We start from the raw sequence: 18154 nt of genomic DNA, 5'->3' as shown, positions 1-18154 counted from the left end.
CTATCCCACACTTCCACCTTGTTTCATTAATTAGATGTCAGGTTTCTCAACTCCTGAATCAGACTAGCTTTTGTTAACATCATTAGCCCAAGAGTTCACATACTTTTTCCAACATACACTTTGATAGATGTATTCAATATGTACAAGAACAACACAATAATTTGTGTTATCAGTTAAAACTGATTGTGCTTGTTCATTATTGTAACTTAGATGTTGGTCAAAACAAATTTTAAGACAGATTTATACATAAATGCAGGTAATTCCAAAGGGTTCACTTACATTTTCTTGTCACACTTATAAGAATATAATGGTGTTACTGTCGTGGTAGGATTTAAAAAACATGGTATTACCATGGTACCATTTCAAAACTTTGTGGTAAAGTGTGACTAATGCATCTGACAGTGTGGTGAAAAGCGCTTCTGTTATCTGTGACAGCATCAGGAAATCTTTGTTGAGGCGCGCTCATTCATCCCGTCTTCTCGTGCTCATTCCATCCAATGAGAGCACAGACACCCCGTCCCACATCCCACATTCACATATACGATGCTGTCTGTCGGACAGATACTGTAACTGACCGGACCGGTCTGGACGCAATTAACCACCGTGACTGTTTCAACATACAATAATACTTGTCCTGCAGCTTGACTAAAATGATTTGGATACTAATGGAGTTCAGCATTTAATATTGTAGGTGGATGTTTATTTTTTTCACTAATAGTCACTTTATTGGTTCTGACGTGGAAAGCTACATGGAAAGTTGCATCCTAATAAGAATGATGGAGAGTAAATTACCTGAAGAGCTTTAGATAACTTTTGACTTTTTATTTTTTTAATATATGCCTTTTAATATCTTTAATTAAAGCCAATATTTCACAAACTTTCTTACAAGTATATGTCATGCACGACTTTAATGGATTCGCGTCAACGGCGCGCGGAGACACCTCAGCGCGGATTGTCTCGAGACAGCGCGCGCGTAACGGATTTCAGTCACACCGTGAACCGAGCGCAACCACTCAGAGGATTTACCTTCCTTTTATATTACTGCTGCTCGTGTTTACTCCCAGTGTGGGATCCTCTTGGTGGTAAGTTTTTTGTTAAAGTGTTCACTCATTCAGTTTGTTTAAATGAATTACCTGTTGGTCGAATGGAATCAGCGAAATTACACACACACACACACACACACACACACACACACACACACACACACACACACACACACACACACACACACACACACTCACACTCACACTCACACTCACACTCACACTCACACACACACTCACACACACTCACACACACTCACACTCACACACACACACATTATCACTTTCATATCAATATTGACATGAGTGAGGTCCCATATTACATTTAATATGATGTGAATATACAGATGTAATATTAATATGCATAATGCATATAAAATGGATCAGAATAAAATTTAAACTAATTAAACAAATTAAATTCTCAGGTTGGAGTAAATTTGATCAGTGCTTTTTTAATGCTAAGTAGTTAGACTATTAATAGTAATTAGACTAATTAGTGAGAACACTATTAATTATAGTATTCATATATAACACTTGTGCATGATTATAGTTTAGTGATGTAAAGGTTGTGATGTGAGTTTTTGAGGTTGAACGAATGGCATGAATGAAAAGCACTTGCTAAAAGGCAAATTACTAACTATTTTGACATTGATTCTCACTAGGCTAACATCATAAAAAAAAGGCAGATAAAAATTTGACAGTGATAGCGTGAGAAAGAGAAAGATAGAAAGAGGTGGGGAGGGGTGGCAACAATGCATATTTGACACAATCAGATTCATTATGGAAGTTGTTATTAAGTCAGAAGAGCCTGATTTCTTAAACTGTTCTGTGACAGTCTCTGTGTTTACACACCAGTTAAACATACTTGCATGAGTGCTATAGATTAGATGTGACTTGTTTCTGAAGTCATGGCTTTTCATCTCCACAGCATTTGCATTTCTTCATATTATAATATCACACATGATGACACAATGGCAGATTTCTCCTTTAAAACTGTCTCTAATTGCAGCATTCATAACTTCTCCATTGCGTCTCAGAGGTAGCAATATCAACATAGTCTATACTTCTCACAACACACTGCCGTGCACTGCCTAGTGCCCCTACAGCTGAGTAAACATCATGTTCTCAGTCTGCACAATTTTTTTTCTTCGATTCTTTGAATAAAATGAATGCACAGTCTTTCTCAAATCTACACGATAAGAGAATAATATTGTTGTTTTATGAATGGGAAATTGAGGGTTATCGTTTTTATCATCTCTGTTGAAATAACTATATGTATGGCCTCTTTGCCCTCCATATGGGAGCAGAGATTTGGCGGCGTTAGCCGGTAAGACAGCTGTGGCGTCATGCCTGTAACCGTGTGAGTCAGTGGTGATATATATCTCTCAGACCCTATGGTAATTTATATGGTTATAGGGATTGTTGTCATCGTTGCAATCAATTCACGCATAGTGGTTTTCTGGCTAACACACAGCAGGCTTTCCCAATCCCAGCCGTATGCAAATGATAAGCATTCTGGAGAAGATAGAGTGTGCTTTTGTAATCTTTGTGTTAAAGGAATAGTTCACTCAGAAATCAGTTCTGAAGGATTCATTCAGTTGAATCAGACTGATTCGATTCTCGAGTCAACTCAATGAATTTATGATCTGCTCGCAGAGGTTTACAGCTCTCTGGAGGGGAGGATTATCAGTGAATAATACATTTCAGTCTGTTCCTCACATAAAGCTATTGCATAGCTTAAGAAGACTGGAAATGTATCACACAAGTCATATGGACCACTTTTGTGATACTTTTATGGTCTTGCATCCTTTTTGAAGCTTGAAAATCCTCAGTCCCCATGGGGACTATGCATGAAAAAGAGTGACCAGTTTAATTCTCCTTTTGTGTTCCAAGGATCTATAGTGTTTTAAGGGCAATCGTGTGAAGCTGGCAACGGAGTGGACCCTTCCTGGATGTGAGTGAGAGGAATACGTCTTTTGTTGAACTGTGTGTAAGTGCGAGAGAAAGAGGGAGAGAGAGGGGGACAGGGACATCCATAAGAGGAGTGGAAATTGTTCAGTAGGTTTGTTGCTGTCACACAAACCCGGACACGACTGACTGGATAATGAGATCTGGGAAGGATACAAGGCCGTGTGAGCACAGCGTAAGCCTTGCTGAGTGTCTGTTTTAAGTGGTAGGCTAGAACAGAAAGGGTTGGCTAGACCACTTATTTGTTAGACTGTTGAATGATAAAAAGGCCATTAACTGTACCTGCATTATTCAGTAATTGAAAAATCAATACAAGAAATGTGCATAACTTTCCGAGAAATTTGTTGCTAATCAACAGAGTTCTATGGGACTTGCTGGGTTATACAGTATGCTGATTTGAGAGAAGGAAATAGCTCTTAAGACTAGAGATATACTGATATTTCGGCCAGGCCAGTTAATCTGAATAAATATCTGGCCATTTTGAAATGCATATGTGCATTGGTGATAACCCCGGGGGAATTATATTTTTATATAGTTTTGCGTTACCTCTCAATAGTTTTGCATTCACTCACAATAAGTTGTGCGTTCCCTTGCAATTATTTTGAATTCCCTTTAGGCTTAGGATCGATGCCTTTTTCATGCATCGATAATCTGAAGATATTCCTGATGATTATGGGTATATATTGGGATTTTTTCAGATGTAAATAGGGCTACAGGTTGCACAATAGTCTGTCTTTTCAAACATATTTCTCAACATAACTTTGGTAAAATGTGAGCAGCAAGGGAATGTAAAGGGGTTGCACACCGGACGTGTCTGGCAGACGACATGGCACCTTCTATAATTTTGAATAATTATTTTCTTAAGGTACAGAAACAAAATCTGCACGGAGTGTAACTCCCATAGTTGTCCATTCAATTTGACACAATTCATTATCAAAAGACAAAGATTATGTACTCTAGCCATAATTGATGATATATTGTGCATATGCATCTTTTATTTAGCCTACACATTGTGTTTTCAGTTATAAGTATGCAGTTACAAGAGTTGTGGTTTGACAGCAAGGCTACACACAGAGAAGTTGCATGATCATTTTTTAATCGTTAAGTTAGCGCAGTTAAACCAGTTTCATGCACTAACCTGTAAACTCACCAATGTCACTTTGTTCATTCTTGAAGAAGTACAAACACCTTTGTAACTTTTGTGTGTATGTGTCCTGTGCAAGGAGCTCTAAAATGCTGGTCCTGTGTTGTGATACCTGTACCTTGCAACCTACTTCAGGAAAGGTTATATCACATCCTTGTGGTCTTCCTATGCTTTTACGCCACAGAAGCCAAACTGAGTGGGTTGGAAAGCATGCAAATTACACTTCTAATTTAAATGTCGGCTAATGTTAAAATATCAATGCAAAATAACATGCTGATCAATAATCAATATATCGATATTTTATGACATGCCTAGTTACCTAGGTTAATTAAAAATTAACCATGGTTTTACTACAGTAACATAAGCTGTTTTAACCATGATATTTGTAGTAAAACCATAGTACTACAGGAAAACCAAAACTATGGCAATACAAATCAAAATCATATTATTCTGCGATAAAACTATGGTTTCTACAGTTTTACATAGTAGGTGAACATGTGGATGTTTATAAACCATGATTCCTACCAAAAAACATGGTTAATAAAGTCATGTTACAGCAGTTTTACTGTAATAAAACCATAGTCAATTTTCATAAGGGCATGTTTTTTGGTAGGAACCATGGTTTTAAAAACTATGCATGGTACTTGCACCACAAATTAATCATTTTTGTTATTATAGTGAAATTGTAGTTAATTTAGCAGAATTATTTTTTTTAATTACCATTAGTTTTGCCTTTTCTCTATTACTACTATGATCTAACTATAAATATCATGATTAAAACCTGTTTATTGTAGTAAAATCATGGTCATTTTGTGGTTACTATGGTTTTACCACAAATACCACAGTTGAGCTATGGTTACTAAAAATACCCCAAATAAATTCGATGGAAACACAAAACCTATTTTAAAAGAGCACAAATTATTTCAGAAAATAAATTCCATTCTTGTCCTCTAAGGGGCTCCGTATCCAGCAGCAATGAATAATAAGACATTTCTGTTTTCCAAATTTGTATACTTCTTAAAGGGAAAGTTCACCCAAAAAGTACAATTCTCTCATACTCACCCTCATGCCATCTCATGCAACATGTGTATGTCTTTCGTTCTTCTGCTGAACACAAATTAAGATGTTTAGAAGAATATCTCAGCTCTGTAGATCCTCACAATGCAAGTGAATGGGTAACAACATTTTGAAGCTCTAAAATGCACATAAACACAGCATAAAAGTAATCCATAAGACTCCAGTGGTTTAATCCATATCTTCAGATCAATTTGTTAGGTGTGGATGAGAAACAGATAAATATTTAAGTCCTTTTTCACTATCAATCTCCACTTTCACTTTCACATTTCTCTTTGGTTTTTGGTGTTTGCATTCTTTGTGCATATCACCACCTACTTGGCAGAGAGGAGAATTTATTGTAAACCTAAATATTAAATTAAATTTGTGTTCAGCAGTGGAAAGAAAGTAATACACATCTGGGATGTCATGAGGGTGAATAAATGATGACATAATTTTTATTTTTTTGTGAACTATCCCTTTAAGGCACAAAATGATTTTCAATTTTACAGACAAGTTTCGGGTAGATATAATATAGCTAACATTTACATTGCAGGTTCAGACTCAAATAAAAATTACCAAAAAACTGGAGAATGGAGTCATAATCCTTAATGATCACAATTTCACTCTTGAGCAAAGCACCTTAACCACAGCTTTCTCTGGTGGGACTGTCTAATAAGTATGCTTTAAGTAATTTTGGATTAAATCTAGAACTGCACATAGACTCTGCAGTTGCACTTTAAGTCTGTAGCAAACATTTTACTTGAATATACTTTTAATGTAATTTAATATATAATGTGATATGGTAGTAATGATTAGAATGGGACTAGCATGGTTTTTGTCCAAAACGTCATCGTATTTCCATGGTACTATGCAGGACCCAAAAAAACATTTTGTAAAAGATTCCTATAAAAATGCTATCAGTTTGCTTGCAAATATAATGCTGGTTCCTAATGTTAGATGGTTTCAATATTGCATTAAATTGTCAGACATTAGGTTACAAGACAATCCAGTTATAATCACAAGATACTAGTTTGATAGCAAGGTAGTGAACCGCTGATCTTAATGAGTCACTGGATTATAAGGTAGCTCAACAAGTTCAATGCTGTTTCTTCCTGCAGGTATATTGGTGCATTAGGTGCACGGGTCATATGTGACAACATTCCAGGACTGGTAAACAAGCAGAGGCAGCTGTGCCAAAGACACCCAGACCTCATGCAGTCCATCGGAGAGGGAGCCAAGGAGTGGATTCGGGAATGCCAGCATCAGTTCCGACACCATCGCTGGAACTGCAGCACACTGGAGCGAGACCACACTGTGTTTGGTCGCGTCATGCTGCGCAGTCAGTGTTTGCTTTACATTTTATCTCTAATAGTGGCTGAGATCAGAATAACACGTGATTATTACAAGAATAGGACCAATGCAAACCTGTAGCATGTGCCAAAATAGTTATAATGCAATCAAGATGATGTCTAGGTCATATTTCACCCCAAATCAAGAGTAAGAAATATATATTTGTTTAATTTAAAAACCTCCTAATTTTCATTGCTGTAATAGGAAAAACATATATATATATATACAATTTAAACTGTTTTTACATATTGGTAATATTTATTGTTAGCTCATTAAATTAAATTAAAAATACTGTCTTACATTAATCTAATCAGACTAACAATTACATGTCAATTAAATAGTACCCAATAAATAATACATTTCAAAAGTAAAATATCTGGACACATTATGATAATGACAATATGGTCCTAAAATAGGCTTAATTTTCTTTAGGCAAATCAGTTCATTTTGAGGTGAAATGTGACGATTTTGTGTGATTCCATTGGGAATATTTGCTCATAGGGCAAAACTGTCTATTAGCCAATTCAATCAACTTTAGGTACTGGCAAAGAGTTGGTGCTACATACTGTAAGGCCAGAAACATACTTTATGCAAGTACGCATATGCAGATTTGAGTGCTTGGTCAACACATTGCCAAAGCCTGGTCAGTTTGAACATACATAACATGCATTCTTGCGTTATAGTGGAGGTAACAAACGTCAGTACTCAAGGGGGCAATATCAGGCACATGCACACATAGACATTAAAGGGGGCTTGAGCACCTGCCCTTTTTCTTCCTAATTTGAATATATCGATGCCTCAAAAATATATTGGTAAAATAATGTGCTGATCAATAATTGGTATATCGATATTATATGACATCCCTAAAAAATATATACACTGTACATTACTTGATCAGCAATATACTTTTTAAACTGTTGCTTCACCATGACAGTAGTTGACTTGACAGAGAAAACTTTAGAAGCAGACAGTTCACACTAACGCTACTGTAGCGCCCCTTGTGGCAACGCTGAGAATGTGTACTTGCGCAGTGCTATGAATTGTGCTCATTTTGAAACGCAGCAGCACAGAAAATCGAGTTTGTGTAGCAAGTACCGTCTGCATTCATGCACTTGCATAGAGTATGCTTCAACCTTAACAGCTTTACATGCTACAATTACCAAATTTGTATAAAGTTAAGGCATGATTTCCAAAATGTCTGTTGGTCAGTGGTGGGAAAAGCTTTAAAGTTCTGAACTTCCCAAGACTCAGTGAAAGTTTGACAGAGAGTGGATATTCTCCAAATACAAGTGGCTAGTCGGAGGGGGTTCTCTTCAGGCTGATGTATAAACAGTAATAGGAGATGTAAATATTTGTGCAGATGACTCTGGCCGACAGACAAAGCTGCTCTTTTTGACATATCACCCTCTGTTCTGGCTCAGTGCTCTCACTGGAGGAGGAAAATGAGGGAAATAGGGGTCATTTTGCGCTACTTTGGCAAAAAAACACCTCAATGCTATGAGTGCAATCGAGCAAAGAAACTAAAGGTGAAGTAGTGTCAGGTTGAACCAGTTGGATGTTGGAACGCTCTACTAGGGTGGCCTCACACACTTAGGCAAGCCAAGGGACTTAAATCTGTAGATAATGTTAGAACATTGATATAACAAAAGCAGAGTGGATTTAGCACCGTAGTAGGAGCTTTGTGCCTCATCAGATTGCTTTGGCTCTATTAATGTACTTTAAGTTGAATTGTGTAATTTTTATGTGTAAAGATAACTATATATTAAAGGAATATTCTGGGGTTACATTAAGGCACTTACAATGGAAGTGAATGGGGCCAATCTGTTAACATTAAAATACTCACTATTTTAAAAGTAAAGCCAACTTGATTTATCCATTATCTGATGCAGTGGTGGATTTAGGCATAGGTGACATGGGCAGCGCCCAGGGAGGCATCTTGTTGAAGCGGGTTTTGCCCAGGGCACCAAACAAGCTACATCCGCCACTGATCTGATGTGATCATAAATCAAATGAAACTTTTTACGATACTTTTTACAGGATTCACACAAGATCCTTGAAGTGCTTAAAGTGCTTACATTTTGCTTTTAGAAATGTAAGTACTGGAATACCTGGAAAATCGGCTTGTTTTGTTAAAAAATACTTGAATTTAAAATGGCACATTCCTTCCATGTAATGTGTGTCCATCAAAATGAGATCCACGCACTCCACTTTTATTGATTAATATATCTTTTAATATCCTTTATGTCCTATACAGTCAGTTGTTAATCAAAAAGTAAATTGGACACATTCTTTAAACATGTCATTATATTATTATATATGCTAGTTCATTACAAAATATTAATTGATAGAATGTAGAATTTGTTTTATTTTTAAAAGCTTAAATGTGATTATAATAAAAAACAATTATGTTCACTTTCACATACAAAATATGTCCGGCACCTGATCAGCCTGAATGTAGGAAAATGTATTGAAGGTTTTTATGTTTGTGATTTATCTTATAGAGAAAGGTTCATGAGAAACTCTTTTTATTTGAACTTTGAGCATTTATATTTATAATTTATATTATATATATTTATTCTGATGAGAAATTATAATGTGCCTTTTGACTAAACATTTTTCTAAACAATAATCACAATTTTCTGTCATAATCATTTAATTGTTGTTTCATAATCAAGATTACATCAAATCTTGAACCTCATTTTGGACATTCAAACAGATCATGTGATAACCATATAACCGTTAATTGATTGAATCGTTAAAGTGGGCATTTCTACACCAGAATGGAGCCAGACCTGAAAGCGAGTTTGCTGAACAATGACTAAATAGCATTATTTGTAAATATGGCTATTGGTTTACATCATCCAATAGCCTGCGTAATCTAGTTGATGTCAGTGGAAAAGACAAGTACTTTCAGTGTAAGTTATTCATTGTTTTGGCTAAACTATGGCCCACAAGTTTTGCAATTCCTTTTGGTGCAGTTAATGTTGCAGAAATTACATACTTTGACTTTAAAATGTGAAAATAATCAAAAATTAGACTTAAATAGACTAAAATAGATTAAAATAGACAAATAGATTTCTCTTTCTTGCAATGTATTGCTAACCTGCTGATATCAGTAGAATACAACCTTTTCTCTACTTCATCAGGTAGCCGTGAAGCAGCATTCGTTTATGCAATCTCCTCTGCGGGTGTCGTGCATGCCATTACCAGAGCGTGCAGTCAAGGTGAACTTAAGATCTGTAGCTGTGATACCCACAGGAGAGGCAGAGCAAGTGATGAAGAAGGTGACTTTGACTGGGGTGGCTGTAGTGAAAACATTAACTATGGTATCAAGTTTGCCAAAGCTTTTGTGGATGCCAGAGAGAGAATGGTCAAAGATGCCCGAGCACTGATGAACCTGCACAACAATCGCTGTGGCAGAATGGTGAGTGTGGGCCATGAATTTGACATGTGACAGATAAAATGCAACATTAGAGGGATAGTTTGCTCAAAAATGAAAATTCTGTCACGTTGTTTTAAACAGGTTTGACTTTCTATCTACTGTGGAACACAAAAGGAGATGTGAGAAGAGATAATGCGTGAATGGAGAATATTAGCTCATTCACTTTCATTGCATTTTTTTTTCTCCATAAATGAACGTGAATGGTGACTAAACATCTGCTTTTGTGTTCTACGGAGGAAAGAAAGTCACAATAAACAATAAATTTAAAATTCAGTTAATTAAATATAAAAAACAAGAGCCTTTCTTTCAATCATGGTTGTTAAGTGGTTCATAGGTGATGGACTGACTTTTGTTTTTCTTAGGCAGTAAAGCGTTTTATGAAGACTGAATGTAAGTGTCATGGAATCAGTGGGTCATGTGCTCTCAGAACATGCTGGATGGCTATGTCTGATTTCCGGCAGACAGGAGACTACTTGAGAAAGAAGTACAATACCGCTGTGGAGGTCACAATGAATCAGGATGGAACAGGCTTTATGGTTGCTGACCGGGATTACAAGAGAACGGCCAAAAATGATTTAGTATACGTTGAGAACTCTCCAGATTATTGCCTAATGGACCGATCAGCAGGTAAGCAAGAAGGAAAGTGTGTGTGTGTGTGTGTGTGTGTGTGTGTGTGTGTGTGTCCTTTTACTATGCCTCCAAATTATAGGTGGTGTAAATGAAAGTAGCTTGGTGAATCTCAGGATATCAAAGATTATTTGCATTGTGACATTATTTTCCTGACAGTTAAGCACCCCCCATATACAGTATGATACAATATAATATTTATAATTGCAATATTTTTCCTATAATAAGGTAAATATTACTGTATCACAGTAATAATCTGATAAGAATCACCACTGAGAATAAAGAGAATTGAAAACAAACTCAAGAGGTAAAAAGTTTTTTGCATTACAGTAATGACAATTGTGCTTAAATTTGAACAAATGGGCTAAATTGTGATGAATATAATGTTACAAAAGTAAAAATAAATAAATAAACACAATAATGATTTTAATTAATCTTATTTGGGGATGAAATATGACTCTTGTCATGTTTAACTGAGATTCCCCCAGTTGCCTCTCTTTTCTTACTAACAAGAAATTTCTCCTCATATATTCTGTTACTAACTTGTGCCCAAATTTCTTAATTCCTTCAAAGACCATAATTGTGCTCTATCTTTATTTCAGGTTCTCTGGGTACAGAAGGAAGGGTGTGCAACAGGTCATCCAGAGGCACGGACGGCTGTGAGGTCATGTGCTGTGGCCGTGGGTATGACACTACCCGTGAAAAACGGGTCACCAAATGCGAGTGCAAGTTTAAATGGTGCTGTGCGGTCGAGTGCAGAGACTGTGAAGAAATGGTGGATGTCCACACCTGTAAACCACATAAGAAACCAGACTGGCTTGATTTAACTTGACTGACATGACCATGATCAAACACCAGATACTGGTGCTTTTCTGTTCTCAGGTATTTAAGTGGTCCACTGCATTGTGGGATGGGTAGTTTATGACTATAAGATCCTGCTCTCCACTTGCAGAACCTTGAACTTTATTTGCCTTCAACGATGTAGGCAGAGCAATGAAGCAATTCTCATAGGCCAGTCTGGAGCACTGGAAGTCGGTGGATAATAACGCTGTGGGCACTGTTTGGTGTTTTTGCAGAATTAGCTGTGATTGGGACACCATCCTTTCACTATTTTCAAACTCTACACTGCAACAAAAGTCATTTTGTTAATCAGTATTTTTGTGCTTTCTGTAAAAATATCTACACATTTTTAAACTAAGATAAATTTACTTGAGAAGTAAAATAACATAAGATATTAAGTTATTAAAATACGTTTTGGACAACTTTGAATACATGGAACGTTTTGGAATACACTGATGCAACTTTAGGGAAAGGACTATATGTCATACACCATCAGTTCTATGGAGAACAAATCCTGCTAAAATAATAAATAAATAAACATACAAAAACATAAATAAATAAATACACACTTGTGCATAAATAAATATATCAATAATTAAATGTGTATGGAGCTATATGTGCAAAAAATATGGAGAGAAATGTCCAATAAATATTAAATAAATAAATAAATGCACCCATCAATGCAAAAAACAATAACATAAATTCTGCCTACTGACGATTGATTGACATCCTCTCATTAGCATGTTGCATGAAGAAAAAATAAATACAGGACTACATGCAGAAATAAATGAATCAATAAAGAAAAACAGAAATGTAGAATTTAAAATCAACTTTAAATTTTGCATTTCCCCAGTCATTTATTTGTTTTATATTATTTTTGCATAGATCGGTGAATTTATTTATTCGCACATTTTATAATCTATTTATTTATTTATTTATGCATGAATATGTAGATTTATATATTTGTGTATTTATTTTTTATTTTTGCAGGTTTTGCCTTCAATACATTTCTAGCTTCCCAAAGAACATAGCAATAAATTGTATTTAATGCCAAGACCAATTCCATTAAATGGTCCAAAATTACCCTTGAAGGGCGTTGTACAAATATAGTTAAACACAAATAACAGTGTTTCCCTTCATTTACTTCATGGACCATAATTTTGATCCATGATTTGTGCACAAAGAGTTAGATCAAAGATCAACTTATTATTACATCCTGTTGTCATTGTATTAGATATATATATCTCTTGTTATCTTTTTAATACCCAAGCACTTACACAACCCTTCAAATATGAGCACTTTTATTTGGTTTGGTAGAGTTTGGTTCGAACAACTCATCTATGATTAAGTCAATGTTTTTCATGATGGTATTCTTATTGAAATGTGATGTTTATTAAAATAAAGAGTCCAAACCATTTCAGAAATTTCCCAGTGTTAAAGTCACTCATGGCCCATGGACCGTTCACAAAAATGGCAAGAACCTTTCAAAACCGCAAAGTACAATCTGATGGATTTTATACAATTTCTGGGAGTCGAGGGTTAACATGTTTTTATCATTTACCTTGTGTATGCAAGGTACCAGACTACTACAACGAGTGCTATTGAGGAAGATCTTCTAAAGGAAAATGTCTCGAAAGATGAATGGCCCTCTCTAAATATATTATTATTCTTATCTATGTCCTCATGTAAAACATACTAAATGTCAAATCATTGCTAAAAGGTATGTCACAGAGACTGAGCATTATAAATAGTCAGGTTAACATGGCTTGCATTTTTCGACATTCATTCTGCTGGTCTGAAAGAAGTACCTCAGTCTGAAAGCATGGCTGTTTCTTAATTTGCTGTTAAGATGAATGAGCAAATGGAGAGCTTGCTGGTTGATAAAGCATGTTCAAATTAATGGCACCAACAATCTAAAGCAACCTGAGCAATTGTCAGGAGCTTATTTAGTCATATATTGCGTTGCCAAAGGGACCACAGAGTAAGCCAAAGCATGATCCATTGCTACAGTAAATATCAATCCATTTTAAAGAGAACCATCATGCCCATTAAAATTGCACATGCTCATCATTTTTGAGCCAAAAAAAAAAAAGAAAAGCACAAAACAAACTGAATGATTACTGAAGATAAAAAATGTTTGTCTAAAATGCTGTGGATGAAATCACTGATCAGTCCCAATCCAGTCAATAGGTGAATGATACCCTTTATTCTTATAAACAAAGTTGCCATTTTTAACGCATTTGTATGAAAGAGATGGGTTCATTTTCGCCTCTGTAATTCTTGTAACATGATTTAAGTCTCGGAGGGGGCCCAGAGCTTTCTATTGTTGCTTCATTTTCAGCATCCCATCCAAAGATACATTCTTCCAATTGTGGAATCCCAGAAATTTCCCACAGCTAGTCTCATTATGTTTGCCGTTGTTCAACAGTTCTACCTCACACTTCTTCTTGCCAGAAAAACCTCTGTGTGTTGAGAAAGACTTTGTGGAAACATGTCAGAGTATGTTTACTTTTGAACATTGTAAAATTACCCCTTTGGCAGCATGTAACCACTATGTGGACAGTGTTGACATTTCTGTATGTTCTAAAAAAGATTCCCCAAACATTTTAATTAGAACACTAATCCATTGAAAGATGTATTGACAGAGTCAAGGTGCTGAAAGTTACAACAATATCCTTGCAACTTTTTAACCTGAATGACGTTTACAATCGTTCTTTTGAAAGGACACGGTGTATATTCATCCAGCCACATGATCGTGTCCTCAGAGCCCAAAAATGTGTGTGGTCCTCACAACTACATTCATTCTCAGTCAATTGTCAAAGATAATGATATTGTTGTGCTGAATCTTGTTATACCATCCAGCTGTTTCAAACTACATTTATACGTGAGAGAGAACACTTGGATCTCTGATATATAGCAGCTGGATCCCAAACAAATTGATGTCCATGCTAAGGCAAGTTTTGGTTCAAAAAGTGTAGCAACTAAGTCATTATACTACACTGAAACTATTAAGGGAAGAAAATGTTTGTAATAATATAACTATAAAAGGATAGGCCATTTCATTACTGTAAATCTACTATGAATTTTAAATATGTTCATGATGTTATCCAGAGGGGAACTGGCCCCCACAGGGAGTCTGGTTTCTCCCAAGGTTATTTTTCTCCATTAACCAACATCTTATGAAGTTAGGTATTCCTTGCCACAGTCGCCTTTGGCTTGCTCACTGATTTTCTAAATACAATTATTATTTAATTACTTATTTTTAAACAAAATTCACAGTTGTATTTGATCAAATTACACAATTATGACTATAAGACATTATAGATATTACAGTTAAATTTTCTGTTAATGCATGATTTTCTGTAAAGCTTTTTAAAACGATGTGTGTTTTGAAAAGCGCTATACAAATAAAAATGACTTGATTTGTTCAGGAAGTTATATAACTTGTGCATGCTTTTTTGACGATTTACGCATGACGACATCATTAGTTGCACACACACACACACTACCTACCCTGACAAAAAAACTTTCTGCATTTTTACATTTACTATGATTTTTAAGCAAAGTGAATTATGGGGACACTAGAAATGTCACAACCACATTTATAGCATAATAGCGTTATAATTACCAGTTTGTAACCTAAAAAAGTCCTCATAAACCACACAAACACGCCAACACACACAGATACATTTTGTGTGCATAATTACACCAAATTAATAAAAACACACATATGTAATGGCCCGTGTTGTGTTCTGAATCATGTGCACGTTTATGATGATGCCGGATGACGGAAAAGCACTGGGATTTGAAAGAACCTGAAAGAATCTGAAACCAAACCGATGCTGGGGGAGGGAACAGTCACATTCAGATACGTGCCCAGTATGAATACCAACTAAGTGGATTGTTGATTCATTTGTTTTTACCGGTTCACATATATGAACCATTTGAATTAACTAATTTCCTCAAATGCTTTAGACTTTTCATGAGCAATAGAGCAGCACGTAATTGGCAAGGTAAAAAAATCTTGTTTTAGCAAAGCAGTTGATTGACAGTGGTGGCATTTAGTTGCTGTCCTGGATGCATTCAGGACAGAAAGATTAGCGTTAACACCTCCAATGGAATGAGGTTTATTCCGTATGTGGTTTTTGTGATCCAATCTCATACCTTTTGCACCAAATCATGCATCTTGTTGAGGAGAAGTGAGATATTAATTTTTAGAACGGAAACAACCTAAAACACTCAGAACACTGAAGGAGCCACACAACAACATCCTGACAAACACCCACAACACCCTTTAGCATTGTGGCGGCGAGTTTTGCACAGGCTAGCACCTAAAAAGAAATCTAGTATGTTACGTTTAATATGAAATGTTCTGTTTATGAATCATACACCACTACATGGCCAGTGGTGGCTCAGCGGTTAAGGCTCTGACTCAAGGGTCGGGGGTTAAAGCCCCAGCACCCCCAAGATACCACTGTTGGGCCCTTGACCCTATCTGCTCCATGGGCACTGTTTCATGGCTGATTCTACATTCTGACCCCAGCTTAGTTGGGATTTGCAAGTACAGGCTCTGTACCTGTACTCTGCACAATGACAATAAAATTGAATCTTAATAACTTGCTAGTTCCTTATGGGAACTAGATACAGGAATGCCTCATTGGGTGTGCTGTAATTCCTACTGCAGACTGTTGTCCACACATCCAGAGCAAGTGTTTGCTGTTAAGGGCAAATTTATAGGGGAGATTTAAGTGTTATATATACGTGAACTTTGGGGACATGCGTGGTTTGGCTCCCAACAGCGAGTGGGTGGGATCATTGGCACGCCTGCTGTCAGATGGAGCTTACCAGGCGGCCGGTGTGGGATTTACACTTAAAAACTCTTATCTCGATCCGTGAGTCAGATAGCAAGTATGTAACTCTTCCCAAACTTTTTGTGCAAAACAGAGACGCCACAGCAGTCCTGTGAGGAGGATCAGAAGTCTTTGAGATCCAGGAGGTCCACTTTATCATTTTAAATGGTGCTTGCTGAAGAATCACTATTACTATTGCAGAGAGAGTTTATTTAGGATTAGGGATTTGAAATGTATCACCCACAATGTCCCCACTATCCCCGCAATGTTAAAATGTGCTACAGATATAAATTATATTTCAAATCATGCAACTTGTTGAGCACAGATGTGACATTATTTTTCTGAGCCATTGGACAAATAATGGCACACAATAAAACAGGCACAACCCACCACAGGAAAAGGTAAACCCCTTTGAACTGATGCAAAATATGTCAGATTGTGGATGGTTCTTGTCAGTAATTGGTCTGAATGAGGTTAATTTCAGGGTGCGTGAACTTTTGGAAGCAACATGTCAATTTCCTATGTGATCATGTTGGATATTCTAGCATATACAGTATATAAACAGTAGTAATCAGAAATTAGCTTTAGCAAAACCACTAATAAGCAATCTCTACCTGTAGAAGAGACATTTTATTCTGAAATAAAGACATGGCATTTATCGGATATTACTTGTATAGGATATTATCATAGGCGGCAAACATTATTTGCTAGGTTGGAACAGTTGTTTTCGCAGATTTTGTTACACTCTGTGGCTTAATCTTGCAGTAAACTGCCAAGCTGAACAAATCCCATCCCACTGAGCTAAAGAAATCCAGTTAAGACAGCTCAAAATGTAGTTAATCACACAGTAAACATGCTTGTGATGGTATCAATCAACACAAATTCTCATCCTTAGGTATTAGTCAGTCTATTGTTGTTGTATTCCCAGGACATCAACCTCTTTAACTCCTGTTGTCTTAGGTAAAGAATATGTTATAAATACTGCATCATTTTGGTACTGGAACCAAACGTTGTGAATTTGTCAAGACTGTCAAAAAATGATTTGTTATGATTGAAGTGAAATAACAATGATAATAAAAAAAAATGCTACTATTGTCTTAACGGGTCAATTTGAACCTATAAAGGGAAGAACCAGGTTTGACCTTTCACCTTTGGACTTTCTGTATGTTATTCAGCTATAAATAGTTTTTGTACATCTATGAATCAAATTTTACCTGCTTGACTAGGTACTGCATCGTTCCCACAAGTTGCATTCCATCCTCTCAAACGGGGTTTGTGCATACATGCATGTCAACACACAAACACGGAGAGTTATTTATATATTTTTTTAACAGTTTTGAACAGGTAAAATGCTAATACATAAGTTTACTGGCATGATTTTATATGCTAGGGTACAATGGAGATAAAGGCCCCCCAATGGCAAAAGACCTATTGAATATCATTTTCTCCTAAAATATTAAATGACAGTGTGACAAGGAGGAGGCCGGCGCCTCTTTATCCCTCTCCCGGCTGATTCAGTGCCGGAAGTCCATGGTTACGGTCTGGCTATGCCCTCCTCCTCATCACAGGCAGAAAGAACTATTACGGCACCTTCTTAAACACTTGCAACACTGCAACAAATTGTTTGACATTAGTGGAAAGAATGAGTTTGTTAAAATGGATGTGCTAAGTGGGCCCATTTTGACTGCTGGAAAAAGATATAGAGATTAATTTGTGAAACTGGTGAACTAATTTGTGTAATTGGCATGTCCTAAAATTGTAACTCTAAAATGTACATTGTTGATTTTCTACAAGCAGAATAAATCAGAAATGGATGTAATATAGTTAAGATACT

General features: G+C 36.3%; 1 protein-coding gene across 3 annotated transcripts; it reads left to right on the top strand.

Annotated features, from left to right (window-relative positions):
• The first annotated feature begins 581 nt into the window (after positions 1-581).
• Positions 582-13241, top strand: wnt2ba (wingless-type MMTV integration site family, member 2Ba). 3 transcript variants are annotated; one of them, XM_052130232.1, is made up of 6 exons: positions 582-687; positions 890-1082; positions 6330-6550; positions 9708-9985; positions 10366-10630; positions 11233-13241. In XM_052130232.1, exons 2-6 carry the CDS (start codon positions 898-900, stop codon positions 11460-11462), a joined length of 1179 nt encoding a protein of 392 aa, XP_051986192.1. In that variant the 5' UTR covers positions 582-687; positions 890-897; the 3' UTR covers positions 11463-13241. The 3 variants fall into 3 exon arrangements, with proteins under 3 accessions (XP_051986192.1, XP_051986191.1, XP_051986193.1); XM_052130231.1 differs by having other exon boundaries at positions 598-1082; XM_052130233.1 differs by lacking the exons at positions 582-687; positions 890-1082 and adding an exon at positions 2863-2997.
• Positions 13242-18154: the final 4913 nt, after the last annotated feature.

This window comes from Xyrauchen texanus, chromosome 7 (genome assembly GCF_025860055.1).
Source record: "Xyrauchen texanus isolate HMW12.3.18 chromosome 7, RBS_HiC_50CHRs, whole genome shotgun sequence".
Taxonomy (NCBI): Eukaryota; Metazoa; Chordata; class Actinopteri; order Cypriniformes; family Catostomidae; genus Xyrauchen; species Xyrauchen texanus.
The sequence above is the reverse complement of the archived record's forward strand: the minus strand, read 5'-3'. Positions and strand labels throughout refer to the sequence as shown.

Excerpts from the sequence above, each read along its gene's own strand:
- wnt2ba (XM_052130232.1), top strand. The coding sequence starts at position 898 with ATGCACGACTTTAATGGATTCGCGTCAACGGCGCGCGGAGACACCTCA. Across the intron at positions 9,986-10,365 it reads ACAATCGCTGTGGCAGAATG|GCAGTAAAGCGTTTTATGAA; the intron begins GTGAGTGTGGGC and ends TGTTTTTCTTAG. Across the intron at positions 10,631-11,232 it reads CCTAATGGACCGATCAGCAG|GTTCTCTGGGTACAGAAGGA; the intron begins GTAAGCAAGAAG and ends TCTTTATTTCAG.